General features: G+C 41.1%; 1 protein-coding gene across 1 annotated transcript; it reads left to right on the forward strand.

Moving 5' to 3' along the window:
- Positions 1-1,118: 1,118 nt before the first annotated feature.
- LOC108876345 (deoxyribonuclease-1) lies at positions 1,119-11,998 on the forward strand. The gene is made up of 10 exons (XM_018665805.2): positions 1,119-1,271; positions 5,892-6,063; positions 6,177-6,271; positions 6,859-6,870; positions 9,237-9,326; positions 9,488-9,585; positions 9,704-9,816; positions 10,087-10,244; positions 10,397-10,493; positions 10,912-11,998. The coding sequence occupies exons 2-10, from the start codon at positions 5,899-5,901 to the stop codon at positions 11,032-11,034; spliced, it is 951 nt and encodes a 316-aa protein (XP_018521321.1). The 5' UTR covers positions 1,119-1,271; positions 5,892-5,898; the 3' UTR covers positions 11,035-11,998.
- Positions 11,999-13,201: the final 1,203 nt, after the last annotated feature.

The following is a 13,201-nucleotide window of genomic DNA, read 5'->3' on the forward strand; positions in this document are numbered from 1 at the left end:
AAATGTTCTGCAGTCAGTCAGTCAGGAAAGTGAAAGTGAAGAGACTGGTTTCTACAACAAGACAACACAAGCTGAAGCATTTAAAGCTGAACCTGACTGAAAAAAACGTGCCTGTTTTTACAGGACAGACTGAAATATCTCAGAGTCTTAAATGATCTGCAGGAAGAGGAACAGAAAGACTCTGAGCCGCTACAGGAAGCTGTTTGTAGCTGTGATATCTATCAAAGGAGGGGTCACTGAGTACTGACTTAGTAAGAGACCTACATGTTTGCTTATGCCACAATTACTGATCAAGAAATAAAAAGTAAGAGTGCAGTAACATTTAATGTCTGTTTGCTGCAGAGGTTCTTCTTATGTCCCCTGTAAACTGTAATATTTAACCAAACCTCTGCAGTTATGAGGCTACATGGATAGACTGAGAGGCTCAGCAGATAGAGACAATGATTCATGTGAAAATAAATATCCCTGTATTTGTATTTAAGAGGAAAATAAACTTTAAAGGTGAATCAAAAACTGTTGTGATGCTGAAACTTATCAGAGACCAGCAGCCTTCCAGCGACCATGCCCACATTGACCTGCAGGGGGCTCCAGGGCAAAGATTTGATCTTGGGCCCCTGTTGAACCTCACTACACATGGTAGTTTCATTAGATTGATCGGTGATATTGACAGAGAATTAATTGGCAACAAATCTAATGATTGGTGCACTAAAAGATCAATTGATTATTAAAGTAAATTACTATCAGGCATATTGATAAATTGTTGGTTGCAGCCTTGCAGTTCTTTATCTGTACTACAACCTTGCCCCAGGTTTTAGTCTCAGTTCTCACAGATCATTAGGAAATCTTGTGATTGAGGACGTGTTCAAACTGGAGTTTAACAGCTGTGAGAAAACATTGAGCAATATGGCATCACCCTGTTTTCCCACTCACAACAACACAACACAAAAGCAGCATTATGTGATTTTCTTTTTTCCTTTGACACCTGTTTCCTTGTTGGTATCTTCCAAATTTCAGAAAAAGAAACCTTGACCTGTCCAAGCTGTGTTCTCAGAAGTGTTGCGAAATATAACTATCCTGTCCTTCCCACGGTCCTTGAACATGACAGCTTTGGAGGGTGTGGCCGACCTGACAGAACCAGGAAGGTGATGCAGAGTGGGCGGAGTGTAAACTGACACCAGCAGGTTGAGAGCCTCCACCCTGCAGCAGCAGGAGACAATCAACAGGGTCTCAACAGTGAAGACACACGGACAACCGCCTGCTCACCTGGACAGGTAAGAAAACCAGCAGCACCAGCACTCAGGACTGGGACTGGACCAGTAAGAGCTGCTGAGTCTGCTCAGTGTGTGTGTGTGTGTGTGTGTGTGTGTGTGTGTTTAAAAGAAGTGGTTTTGAATCCTGAATGGAGTGTGTCAGTGTGTGACCCAGATTAAGGTGTGTTCTCTGTGTTGTCTTCTTGTGTGGCTTTTAGATTTTTTTTTAACCTGGATATTTACTCAGTGTGAAACACTCAAACCATGATATATTATAAGTGTGACATTGACATGACATGAAATACTCAAAATAAAGTTTGTTGGGTTTGAACACTGTTCAGACTAAAACTAAAATCTAAACAAAAGTTTTAGATTCTCACTGAAGACCCAACACTTCACAAAAGTAGTTCATTTTTGGGAACATAGTGTTAAAGCTGGTTCATGTACAGTTTGAGTCTGGAAAATATATTGAAGGTAGTTTCAGGAGAAATTCAGGGCTTAAAATGTCAGTGATGTTTGAAGGTAAATGCTGTTAAAGATTAACCTGTTTTAATTGGTGATTCTGCCCAGGATGTGTCAGTTGTTTCAGGTCAAAGTCACCAGTCAACATACAAACAAGTTGTTTCATAACTTGATCATTATTTATAATATGAACCTGGGGCTTATTCTCCCATGTTCTTAAATGCACATATAAAGTATTCAGATTCTTAAGTAAAGTATCTGATTACTTCTTCCACCACTGAAAGTCCCACAGTAACACAGACACACTAACAGATGGAGGCAGTGGTATTCCAGCAGCTCCTGTTAAATCCCTGTTTTTGGTTAAACTGACTCTTTAATAAAAAGCTCTGTCTCTGGAGGAATCCTCTCATCATGCTGTCAGACACTGAGAAGAACAGTCTGAGTCTGTCAGAGACAAAACAAGAACTTTAGTGGACGAACTGTTGGACTGGATTAAATTACAGCAGCTGTCAGTACTGCACTGAAGATTTTTGTCCCTATCAGTCATTTACACCCAGAAACATGGAAAAATTAGACCCAGGTTCAAAGTTATCTTCACCTGCAGTGTATGAAAAATCCCTTTGCAGTGTGTGAAGATGTGATGTGGACAATCAGTTGATTAGAGAGACAGTTTGAATGAGGGATTGTTTGAAAATGTGTGGTGGCGTCAGATTTGAATTCAATCAGAGATACATCAACATAGAAAATGGTGTGAAATAATGTTGGTGAATGAACTCTGAGCTGCCTCTGTAGGCTCCAGATGTTCTGATTTCGTACATGAATGCATGAAAAAGGTGCTGTGCAGTGAGCAGCACTGTTCACACTGTCTCTGGTTCACACTAGAATAACACATGTTGTTAGACCTTTACTGTTGAGATCAGGGCAGAGAAAGGAGAAACTCTTTCCTCCATTGTTTTCATGGTCGGTTTATATAGACATAATCTCTGCGGATGCACAGAAGCAGAAGTTCAGAGGAACGCAGATCACAGGTGGCCTTCACGTGCACACAAATACACAGTTAAACCCGAGTGTATCAGAACAAAGTCACTGAAACATCTAGAACAGGTGAAGTAAAGGAGACACTCACAGATTTTAGGAGCCGAGCGTCCTAACAGGCAACTTACTGAAAATCTTAGCAAAGCTCCTGGTCAGACCTCAGTTGTCCTCAGGACTTCCTGCTCAAATTAAGGTCAAATCAGTAAAATCTGTTTAGTCACTGTGATGCTGATCAACCAGGTGTTTTGTCTCAGTGACGTCTTCAAATGATAAATTCAGTTTGTAATGATATATAACAGAGAGAGGCAGGAGAGTGAGACGTTAGAGAAGCTTGAACCAGAGAAGATTTTCTGACTGTTCAGCCACAGCTGCTGGTGTTATCGCAGGAGACTGTCAACAGGGGTGAGGAATGTAATTCCTAGAAGGTGACTGAGCTGTAATGACAGGTGGCTCGGGCAGTTGTATTCAACAAATACTTCCTGCTACCACAACACAGAGCTGCAAAAACTCAAGCTTTTGTTTCACAAAACAACACCACAAACCACAGTCTCAGAAATGAGTCAGATTAACCTCCCACTGTGTCCGACCTTTGGGATGTTAGCGTGTGTTGGACTGGCTGCCATAGCTGGAGAGTGACTGTGTGTAGAAGTCAGGCTGTTGTGTTGAGGGAGTGTTGGAGGTTTAACAGAAGTCACTCTACCGGTCGCACCACCTCCAGGCCTGGGAGGAGCCGAGAGGCTGAAACAGGCGCAAACTGACTCACAGCCGGACCCACTGACTGACTAAACAACCGACTGTCTGTGCTAACTGACCTGACCGCTGGGAATAACCTCATAATCTGAAAGGTATTTACCATGTTACTGCAGCCTGCAGGTCGCATCACCTCCGTGGTCGTGGCGTCTTTGTCAAAATGAAAACAAAACATCAAACAGCAACCAACCTGAAGAACAGTGGGTGTTCAGGGAGCAGAGATACATAATCAGGCTGCTGTTATTTTAGATTTTTCCACCTCACAAACATGTAGTTTAACTTCAACAAGCAAACAGGAGAAAATAGTGCGTCTGCTGGGGACTATTTTCAGTGGTGGATTAATCCACATTTGGGGCTGTAGTGAGTATTTGTGGCAGCAGGACAGTGTGATAAAGTAACCTGTCGCTCCACTAACCTCCAAACAGAATCAGTGTGTCTTCATCTTTATTCTCCTGTTCTCTGCAGTGCTTCTCTGTGATGAACGTGCTCATCTATTGTTTTGTCTTCATTCAGACAGGTTGAATTTAAAAGACAAATTTCAGTCAGTGCCATGTTTACAGTTGTTCAGTCAGAGGACAAACAGTAAACAGGTTCCCTGAGTCTGTGTTGCTCAGTAATTTCTCCGTCTCCGTCTTTTTGCCTGCAGTGCCTCAGGTCTGAACACGCTCACCCTGCTCCATCAGACCAGTCAAACCACCCAGCCTGTCGCCTCCACATTCACTCGGCCGTTTCTTCTCTTGAAATCTGCAGATAAAGCTGTTAAAGTTCACCATTATTAACAAGACTGAGTTAATATTTAAAACCAGACGGCAGATTTGCAGCTGTTAAAACTCATAGTTTCGAGCTTCTCCCCTGCAGGCGTTAAATGTTTCCCTGTTTGGCTGCAGCCATGTTGTTGCTGTGGAGTTTGTTTCTCTTGTAAAAACTCTACAGTCTCTGATCAGTTCACTTTCCCACCTGCTCCTCCTGTTCATGTACAGCTTTTATAAAACATACGACACCAAATCTCGGTGTCATTTTGTTGTGTGGAAAGCCACTGAGAACTGAGCCAGTTATTTCGTAATGTGATCCATTCATCTGAGGAAAAAAACAGTCGATTGTTTCCACGAATCAGTGGATGTAAAGTCTAATGTGTTACAGTGCTACTGTCTGCACAGTCCCAGAGAGGTAAACAATGCCAGGTAAACAATTAATAGCTGCTACATGGCCTCCTGCTTATAACACACGATGCTTAGTTATGACTCTGAGACGGAGAGCAGTTTGTGACCTACATCACTCGCTTTGTTCTACCGACACGAGTAACTGACAAAGATCACAGGAGCAAAAACATCTCCTCAGAAAATCAGAGGACATCCCACAAACACTGCAGACCGGCTTTTCTGCATTCTGTCATCATATACTCTGAAGTATACAGTCTGAAGTCACAGCTGTTCTACTTACTGATTCTCCATGTCCACAGCAGCCTCAATTAATAACTCTGTAACTGAAAACCATCAATCAGACTCTCAGAACTGAAGAGAGTCAGAGGAGAGGTCAGTACGAGGCGCCGTCACAGGAAGCTCTGACCTTCATTTACACACCAGTTTACTGCTGTGAACTAAGGCCTGTCTTAAGCTTCAGTTACATATATCTCGTGGACCTTGGCGTACCTGTGGATGTGGGAATTATTACCGTACATACTCTTTCTACTCCACTTGCTCAGAAGATGAATGTGCAGTTGATGTGCGGCTCTGCATACTCGCAGGTGTGGAAAGGCCAGTGTTATATTTTCTTTTTCAAACAAGAACAAGCACACAAGCTGCACATGCATCCTCCAGACAGACTCCAGGCAGAGTACACCTCCATGGTGTCTGCATACGAGTATAACTGATGCGTATGTGACTGTGCCAGTGTTTCTTGAGATCAGACCACACTAACCATCGGCTCTGTAGCTTCCTGACCTCTGCTCCTCCCTGAAGAAGATGATCATGTAAAGAGGGAGAGAAATGTTAATGGTTAATGTCTGTGTTTGCTGTGGAAGAGGAGAACCATCCTCATGCTATGTGCTGTAAATCGATCCAGATTCAAGTCCAAGGAAATGACTTTTAAAAAACGAGACTGTGTTTGTAAAGATGTGAAGCTGAGAGCCACAGACGGAGGAGGGAAGTCAGAGCATGTTGAGAGACAAACTAACACACAAGTCACACTGCACCACCTGCAGACAATGACTGTCACAGCTGCAGTTTTTCACCACGTGTTAGCTAGCTAATGTCTGACTCCTACTTACCATGAATTTTCTCAGGCATTTGAAATCAGAAAAAAACGAATTCATATTTAACACCTAAGACAGAACCTGACCTGCCTATTGTCTTATTTATTTATTTTGACATTCTGCATATTTTGTTGTCTCCACAGTCCAGCCATGAGGTGCCACTCTGTTCGTCTTCCTCTCCCCCTCCTCCTCTCTTTTCTCACCCTCTTGGTGGGAGCAGTGACAGTGTCAGGATTCAGGATCTGTTCCTACAATGTGCAGAAATTCAACTACCAGAAAGCTAAAAACTACAGAGTGATACACACTCTGACACGGGTAGGACACACACACACACACACACACAGTCACAGAGTGGTTTTCAAGTGGTGGTTTCCTATAATCTGCTTGACTTTGTTTGTGTGTCTGTTTGTGTGTCTGTGTGTGTGCAGGTTTTGCATCGTTGTGATATCTCTCTCCTTCAGGATGTAGTAGATCCTGATGGTAAAGCCATCAAAGCTCTGCTGGTATCTCTCAACAGGTACAGGTAACCAATACACTCATATGCTAACCACTGCTTCTCTCTGCAAGTCTCTGGTCGGGAGTTGTATAAAGGAGCAAAAGCTTTAAGTCATTTAACCAGAAACCAAGAATCCTTGAGTTAAAGGCCAGGACTCATTTAGTGTAATGAACAAATCAATTAAAAAGTTACCACTTTCTAATGAGGCACCCTTGATAAAAGGTTCAAGGAGTACCTGCTGATTCTCTGAATGTTTCTATATACTTTATATAATTAGCTGGTTTTCACCTTCAGGAAACTTTCTGTCAGAATGTGTAATTCTTAAGATGAACTCACGGTGGCTTCTTAAGAGAAAGTCCCACATATATGTGTTTTATATAATGAAATGCTCCTAGACAATAAAAACCTTCAGAGGAGATTTGACTAAAACATTAAATGTGACGTCTCTCATTAAATTTTTACACCACATGAATGTTGACAGAACTTCACCTTCTACACTGAGGGATTTAAAGATGAATGTACACACACAGTACTACTAACCCTGCTGTAACCACATCATCTGCATATTCATACGATATGGTGATCATTATGTGTCTGTTGTCTGGTTCCAACAGGGGAATTGACAGGTACAGTGGATTTTTTCAGCATGTGGAACATTATCTAATCATAATCAATCATCCCAATCACCTGTATTTATCCTCTTTACTAATCCTAATGCCTTTCATATCAGGGAACACTTTGTTTTGGTTGTTTATTCTTAAGGCTCATTTATGCTCAGCATCAGATACATGTATACAGACAGAGCCTCCTGCCTCTGTATTTGTGTGTCTTTTATCATAAGGATAAGGATGAAATGTTTAAGTTCAAGCGAGACACGACCACAGAACACAAAGAACTTTTTGAGTTATATTAGTGAAAAGGATTGTCCATGTATACTAGTCTCACCGCTTTCTGAAAAATATTAAATAGAAAATAAAAACAGACCAGAAACACGTCTTGTCACAGTTTAGAAATGGTGGCGAGGTTAAAAAGAGACGTAGAATTGCTTGAGGTGTAATATATTGATGATTACGTGTCCTGGACTGCTTATGTACTTTTACTGTAGTAGTATAGTTTTATAGGTATCTCCTGGTGAAGTAATATTAATCCATTGCCCAAACCTCCATTTTGGAATATTTTTCTTTGTCCCCCTGGAACTTATTCCACTATTGCTAATCAGAATCAGAATATTTAGTGACAGTGACACTGATCAGGAACAAGATTAAAACCAGTTACCAGTTTTAATTTGTGTCATCATTTATATGCATCACCTTATAAATGGCCTTATAAATTTAACCCAACTGAAATGACTGGAACAAGGCTTTGCTTCGCTCAGCAGGCAGCTGCTTTCTCTCTGGTGATGTCTAACAGGGAACAAACTGATTTTGCTCATCTTGATTTGTTGGTTAATAATTCATTTATAATCTGTGGTGGTTGGTGTCCAGTCTGCTTTTCAAATGTAAGCTAGCTGGTTATCTGTAGGCACTCTCCTCGCTTAATAAATTCACATCTGTTGGTGTCTCTGGGATCGTTTTGGGACATTAACCTCTGACATACATGGCATTTTTATTACTGTCTGTAATCAAGGTTTTGTGCATGTGTGGATCTTTGGGAAACCTTTTATCAAACAGATCATTTTGAGAGAAAATGTGCAAAGGCTGAAATGGGAGCTAACTGATGACTGCTACAGTGGTGGAAGAAGTACACATTATATACTTAAACAAAAGTAGAAATACAACAATAGAAAAATACTCTGTAGTAAAAGTTCTGCATTTTAAATACTACTCAAGTAAAAGTACATAAGTATTGTCATAATGTAAATAAAAATACTTTTTATGCAGTAAAACAAGGCAGGTATATTATTATATATGACATAATTAAATCCTTAATACTGATGGAGCCACTTTACTTTTAATATGATTCAGTAGTTTAGTTCAATGGTTCCCAACCCATGGGTTGGGGCCCTCTGAATGATCACAAGGTAAACCTGGAGATCGTCAGATGATTAATGGGATTGGACAGAAGAAAGAAGTGGTTGGAAGACACAGTTTATACACATACGTTTATGCAAAATCTTTACTGTCAAAGTAACTAGTAACTTAGTGAGTAGTAACTAAGAAAAATGGGGTGCAGTATAAAGTACAATATTTTCTATGAAATGTAGTACAGTAGAAGTAGAAAGTAGCATTAAACAAAAATACTCACATATAGTCCAAGTACCTCAAAACTGTACTTAAATACTGCACTTAAATACAGTACTTAAATACAGTACTTAAATACAGTACTTAGGTAAATGCACTTTCCACCACCGGACCGTCCAAATAGCTTGGCTACTTTAGCTTCAGTACTGTCAAGTGCTGCCAAAAAACAGACATAAGCTTTGCTAACCAGTGCAGATGAAGGGCAGCTGAAAGTCATGTTACGGGCTGATGACTCTGCTTTTAACTACAAATATCAGTAAATTATAAAGAATTTACTGTTTATCAGTCAGATTTCAGGAGAGGAGGTGGCTGTTATCACTCCTGCAAAATTTAATGAGTTAAGAGATGAAAACTTAGAGGTTTGTCTATGTACTGCACTGTCCAAACACACAGAGACACAGTTCCACTTTAAATAGGAAGCGCTTAAATTCAGTTTTGTTCTTTATGATTCATTTTAGTTTGTTGTTACACACATAAAATAATGCCTTGATTCAGGAAATTTCTGCCACTGTTGGTGTAAAGATTATCACTCCAAAAAAAAAACAAAAAAACTCTTAACCCCAGCTTCTCGGTGGCACCAGATCAGACTGAATGTGTTTTTAAAATCTGTCATGAAAATGATCATTTAATGATAATGCACAAAAACTCCCCACATCTTTGTACAATACCTTTTCTCCAGATTCTGAGCAGTGTGATGTGTTGATGTCTCTCTGCTGTCGTTCATAATATTTCCTCTTTGTCTTTGTGTTGAGGTATGAGGGCAATTATGCCTACAAGTCGTTGTCCAGTGAGGCTCTGGGAAAGTCTGCAGACGACATGCAGCAGTATGTTTTCATCTACAGGTAAGACACAAGGCTGTCCCTGCTAGTCTGATCTTTAATGAGAAGGTTAATGAAGAACCTAACCTCCACTCTGGATGTAGCACAACTCTTGTTCCTCTGCTGCTGGTAAATCCACCACATGACCTGTGTTTTGTTTTCAACCTGTCGTCCTGTCCGTGCAGGATCCAGACGGTGAATGTGACGGGTCATTATCAGTACCAGAAGAAAGACTCCTTTGTCAGAGAGCCATTCATCGTTCAGTTCCAAAGCAACAAGACTGGTCAGTGCGCACAAAACAAAATACTCTTCTCAAATAGTTTATCTTGCCTTAAACAAGCTGACACCAGGAGGACCTTTCAGAAATGCTGTGTTTCTCTTCCTTGTCTTCGTTCCTGCAGCAATCAATGAGTTTGTTCTGGTTCCTCTCCACACGGAGCCCACGAAAGCTGTCCAGGAGATGGACCAACTCTACGACGTCTTTGAGGATGTCGAGAGGAGATGGAACAACACGGTGAGGATCATGTGGGCCCATAGGGGATTTTAGGGGGCCTCTAGATGGTTGAACACCTATGAAAGGTGGTGATGTGTTAGAAACCATTTCCCACTGCCGTCAGGAAAACGAGGAAGCTATAGAGTTCAATACGCCCAAAGAATTTCTGACAAGAAACAGTGAAGATGTTCTGGAGGCTGCAACATCACATTACTAACACACTTTAATTTGTCCCACATCTGTGTATTCATTCGTTTGTGTGTGTGTGTGTGTGTGTGTGTGTGTGTCTAGAATGTGATGTTCCTGGGAGATTTCCACGCCGGCTGTGCCTACATGAGCCGAACTGACAAGAAAAACATCAGACTGTTCAGCAATACAAACTTCTCCTGGCTGATCAGAGACAAAACGGACACCACCCTCAGTCAAGAGACCAACTGTCCTTATGACAGGTGTGTGTGTGTGTGTGTGTGTGTGTGTGTGTGATGAGAGAGGGAGGAAACATTCAGGGGAAGGAGGAAATATTGATGAATGCATTTTCAATCACCGTGTGTCAGCTTTTATTTGTGCTCTTTGTGTGTGTGTGTGTGTGTGTGTGTGTCAGGATCGTGGTACATGGCCAGCCCTTCCTGAAGGGGATCAAGCCGTTCTCTGCCAAAGTCTACAACTTTGCTAAAGAGCTCAAACTCCCCAGAAGTAAGGTAGGTTATCTGTCTGACCCCGTGACACAGGTGCTTCTTTTTACTCTTATTTTGAAAGGATCGGTCTGAATGCAGTAATCACATGCTGCATGTATAATGAGAGAGTTCCTGTGTGCAGTTGGACTGATGGAGGCAGGTGGCTGTTTTGTGTGTGGACTTGGTTCAGATGAGCCTCTCTCATCATCTCTGGTTCTCAGGACGTCATATAACTTAAACCCACTAATGACTAACAACTACATTTAGTATGCAGACATCAAATGCATGTTTTAGAACATTTTCATGGTTGTCATCTTCATGTAAATGAGCTGGAAACATTTGGCCAATCAGTGAGTGCTACCTGGTTACAGGTGATAAAATCTGCCAGTGACAGGTGATATGTTGATGTAAACTCACTGTACTTCCTGTTTGACTCTGCCAGGCGAGGGAGGTGAGCGACCACCTGCCCGTGGAGGTGACTCTAAAGAGCCCCGCCCCTCTCATTCAGGCCACGCCCCTCCTGGTCCTCCTCAGCGTCTCTGCGGTCGTCCGCTCCTTCCTGTGACCACCTGCTCTGAAATCACCTGTACGTCCACAGTCCGGTCACTGAGAGGGATGAGTCTCTGTTAACGTGGCTCAAAGTAACACACATCACCTCTGTTAGACTTTTTAATGGTCAGGTGACCTGGGTTACTGTGTCATGTGACCAAGGTAAAGCTGACTGAGCCATTAACCAGCCTCAGTTATTTTTTAAAAACCTCTCCCTTTACTTTCTCCTTTAATTATCTCATTATGTTCTGATGATGCTGTTTGGGTGTATTTATTTTTCACTCCCAACTTATTGACTTTATTCTCTCCAGATATCAAACCATGATCTCACGGTCACAAACAAACACTGACCATAGCAGTTTCCATCAGTGAGGATCAGATGAATTCATTCAGGGTGAAGCACAGTGTCCTAGAAGAGCAGACACATTTAAACTCACTAGATGTTTGATGTCTGCAGATAATGGTGCAGGTGAAATACAGAGCATCTGTGCTAACATCAGAAGAAATCCTGAGATTTTTATAACTGATCAAATCAGGCTTTTTTTATAAGTAAGCTCATGTCCAAAGCTCAGTCAGACAGCTGAGTCATTAACTCCAGATGAGAGGCTTTAAAACAAAGAGCCTCCATCACTCTCACTTTACAAAGTCATGAACAAACAACTTTAACAGTAATATTCATGCTTTTATGATTGACGACAGTCGGGCAGTAGTTCTGGTCCACGTGGCTGCTGCTGACCCAGGACCATCGGTCAGGTCGTTACACAGAGTGCCGAATGGGAACTGACCCAGTAACCATGTTGTTTCTTCAGCAGCTGAATCTTTATTCTGATGTCTAATGTTTTCTTCTCCCTCTCGTGTCTGTTTGACTCTGTACAGAAACTGATGTAAATATTTGGAACGTGACAGGATTTATTTTATCGTTTGATGGTTTTTAACGTTCAGTAAAGTTTTTGTACGTTGAAATTAAAAAGTTGAAGATGTCTCTGCATGTGGCCCGTTCATTTTTACCTTTATTCACACACACACACACACACACACACACACACACACACACACCACACACACACAGAAACTTATTAAATGAGTTGAGTTCAACTTTATTGTCAACAAACTGCAATCTTATTATAATCAAAACATCTAAATACAAAACACAGTATAAATATTAAAGAGGCAAAAAACAATAATAGACCTTAAAGTGCCAAAGGTTTTCAAATACGTTAAATGTGTTAAATGCAAAGTATCACACATCATTAAAGAACAGTCAGAAGTTCAAACTAAATAAACAGGTTGATCAGTCAGTTGAAGAACAGACTCATCACAACCTGCTGCTGAAACAAACCAACATAAACATCAGGAGGTTTTTCATGTTTAGAACTAATTAGTTCAACTTTACCTGAGAACTGAACATTTTTAAATCACACTGCTGTTAATAGGTAAATGTCTTTATTCTGCTGTTACAGTTGACTTCAGACTGAAGCTCACATGAGTTGTGTAATTCATCACAGTAAATGTCAGGTTCATCATTTACTTCTTTATTTATCCATTATTCATATTAGTAATCTGTAGATTCACATAAATAATTATTCTTATACATTATAACATTCTTCACAATAAGTACTTTTACTTTTGGTATTTTACACATATTTTGATGCTGATACTTTTGTACTTTTCCTTAAACAACATTTCGAATGCAGTACTTTTACTTGGAACAGAATATTTCTATATTTTACCCCAGGACCGGATCTGAGTACTTCCTTCTGTCTGTCCTCCTGCAGGTGGCGCTGCTGCAGCTCTGCAGGTACTTACCTTTCAGAACAAGTTGTTCCACCAACGAAGAAGACGCGCTTCGTTCCTCAACGCAGAGATCGTCTATGTTTGTAAAGATGAGTCACACTTCAGATAAACACAGACGCCTGCTCTGTCTGACCGCAGCAGCAGGGTCTCAGCCCCTGTCTGTTTCCAGATTCATCTCTGCTTCACAGAAGGAAAAGAACCCGCTGCTTTTCCTTATCTTCCATGAAACATCCTTGGGTTTTGGAAACAGGACATTTAGTAAGTGACTGACAGTGTGACATGTGCGCATGATAGTGAACGGTATTGCACATGAAAGAGCAGCTGCACAGGTGTTCCTAATAAAAAGCTCAGTGAGTGTATAATTTCTCATGTCGTATGGTGGCTAACAG

The sequence above is a fragment of the Lates calcarifer genome, linkage group LG6 (genome assembly GCF_001640805.2).
Source record: "Lates calcarifer isolate ASB-BC8 linkage group LG6, TLL_Latcal_v3, whole genome shotgun sequence".
Classification (NCBI taxonomy): Eukaryota; Metazoa; Chordata; class Actinopteri; family Centropomidae; genus Lates; species Lates calcarifer.

Coding starts and splice junctions, on each gene's coding strand:
- LOC108876345 (XM_018665805.2), top strand. CDS start 5,899: ATGAGGTGCCACTCTGTTCGTCTTCCTCTCCCCCTCCTCCTCTCTTTT. Junction 6,064..6,176: donor TGATACACACTCTGACACGG/GTAGGACACACA, acceptor GTGTGTGTGCAG/GTTTTGCATCGTTGTGATAT. Junction 9,586..9,703: donor GTTCCAAAGCAACAAGACTG/GTCAGTGCGCAC, acceptor TCGTTCCTGCAG/CAATCAATGAGTTTGTTCTG.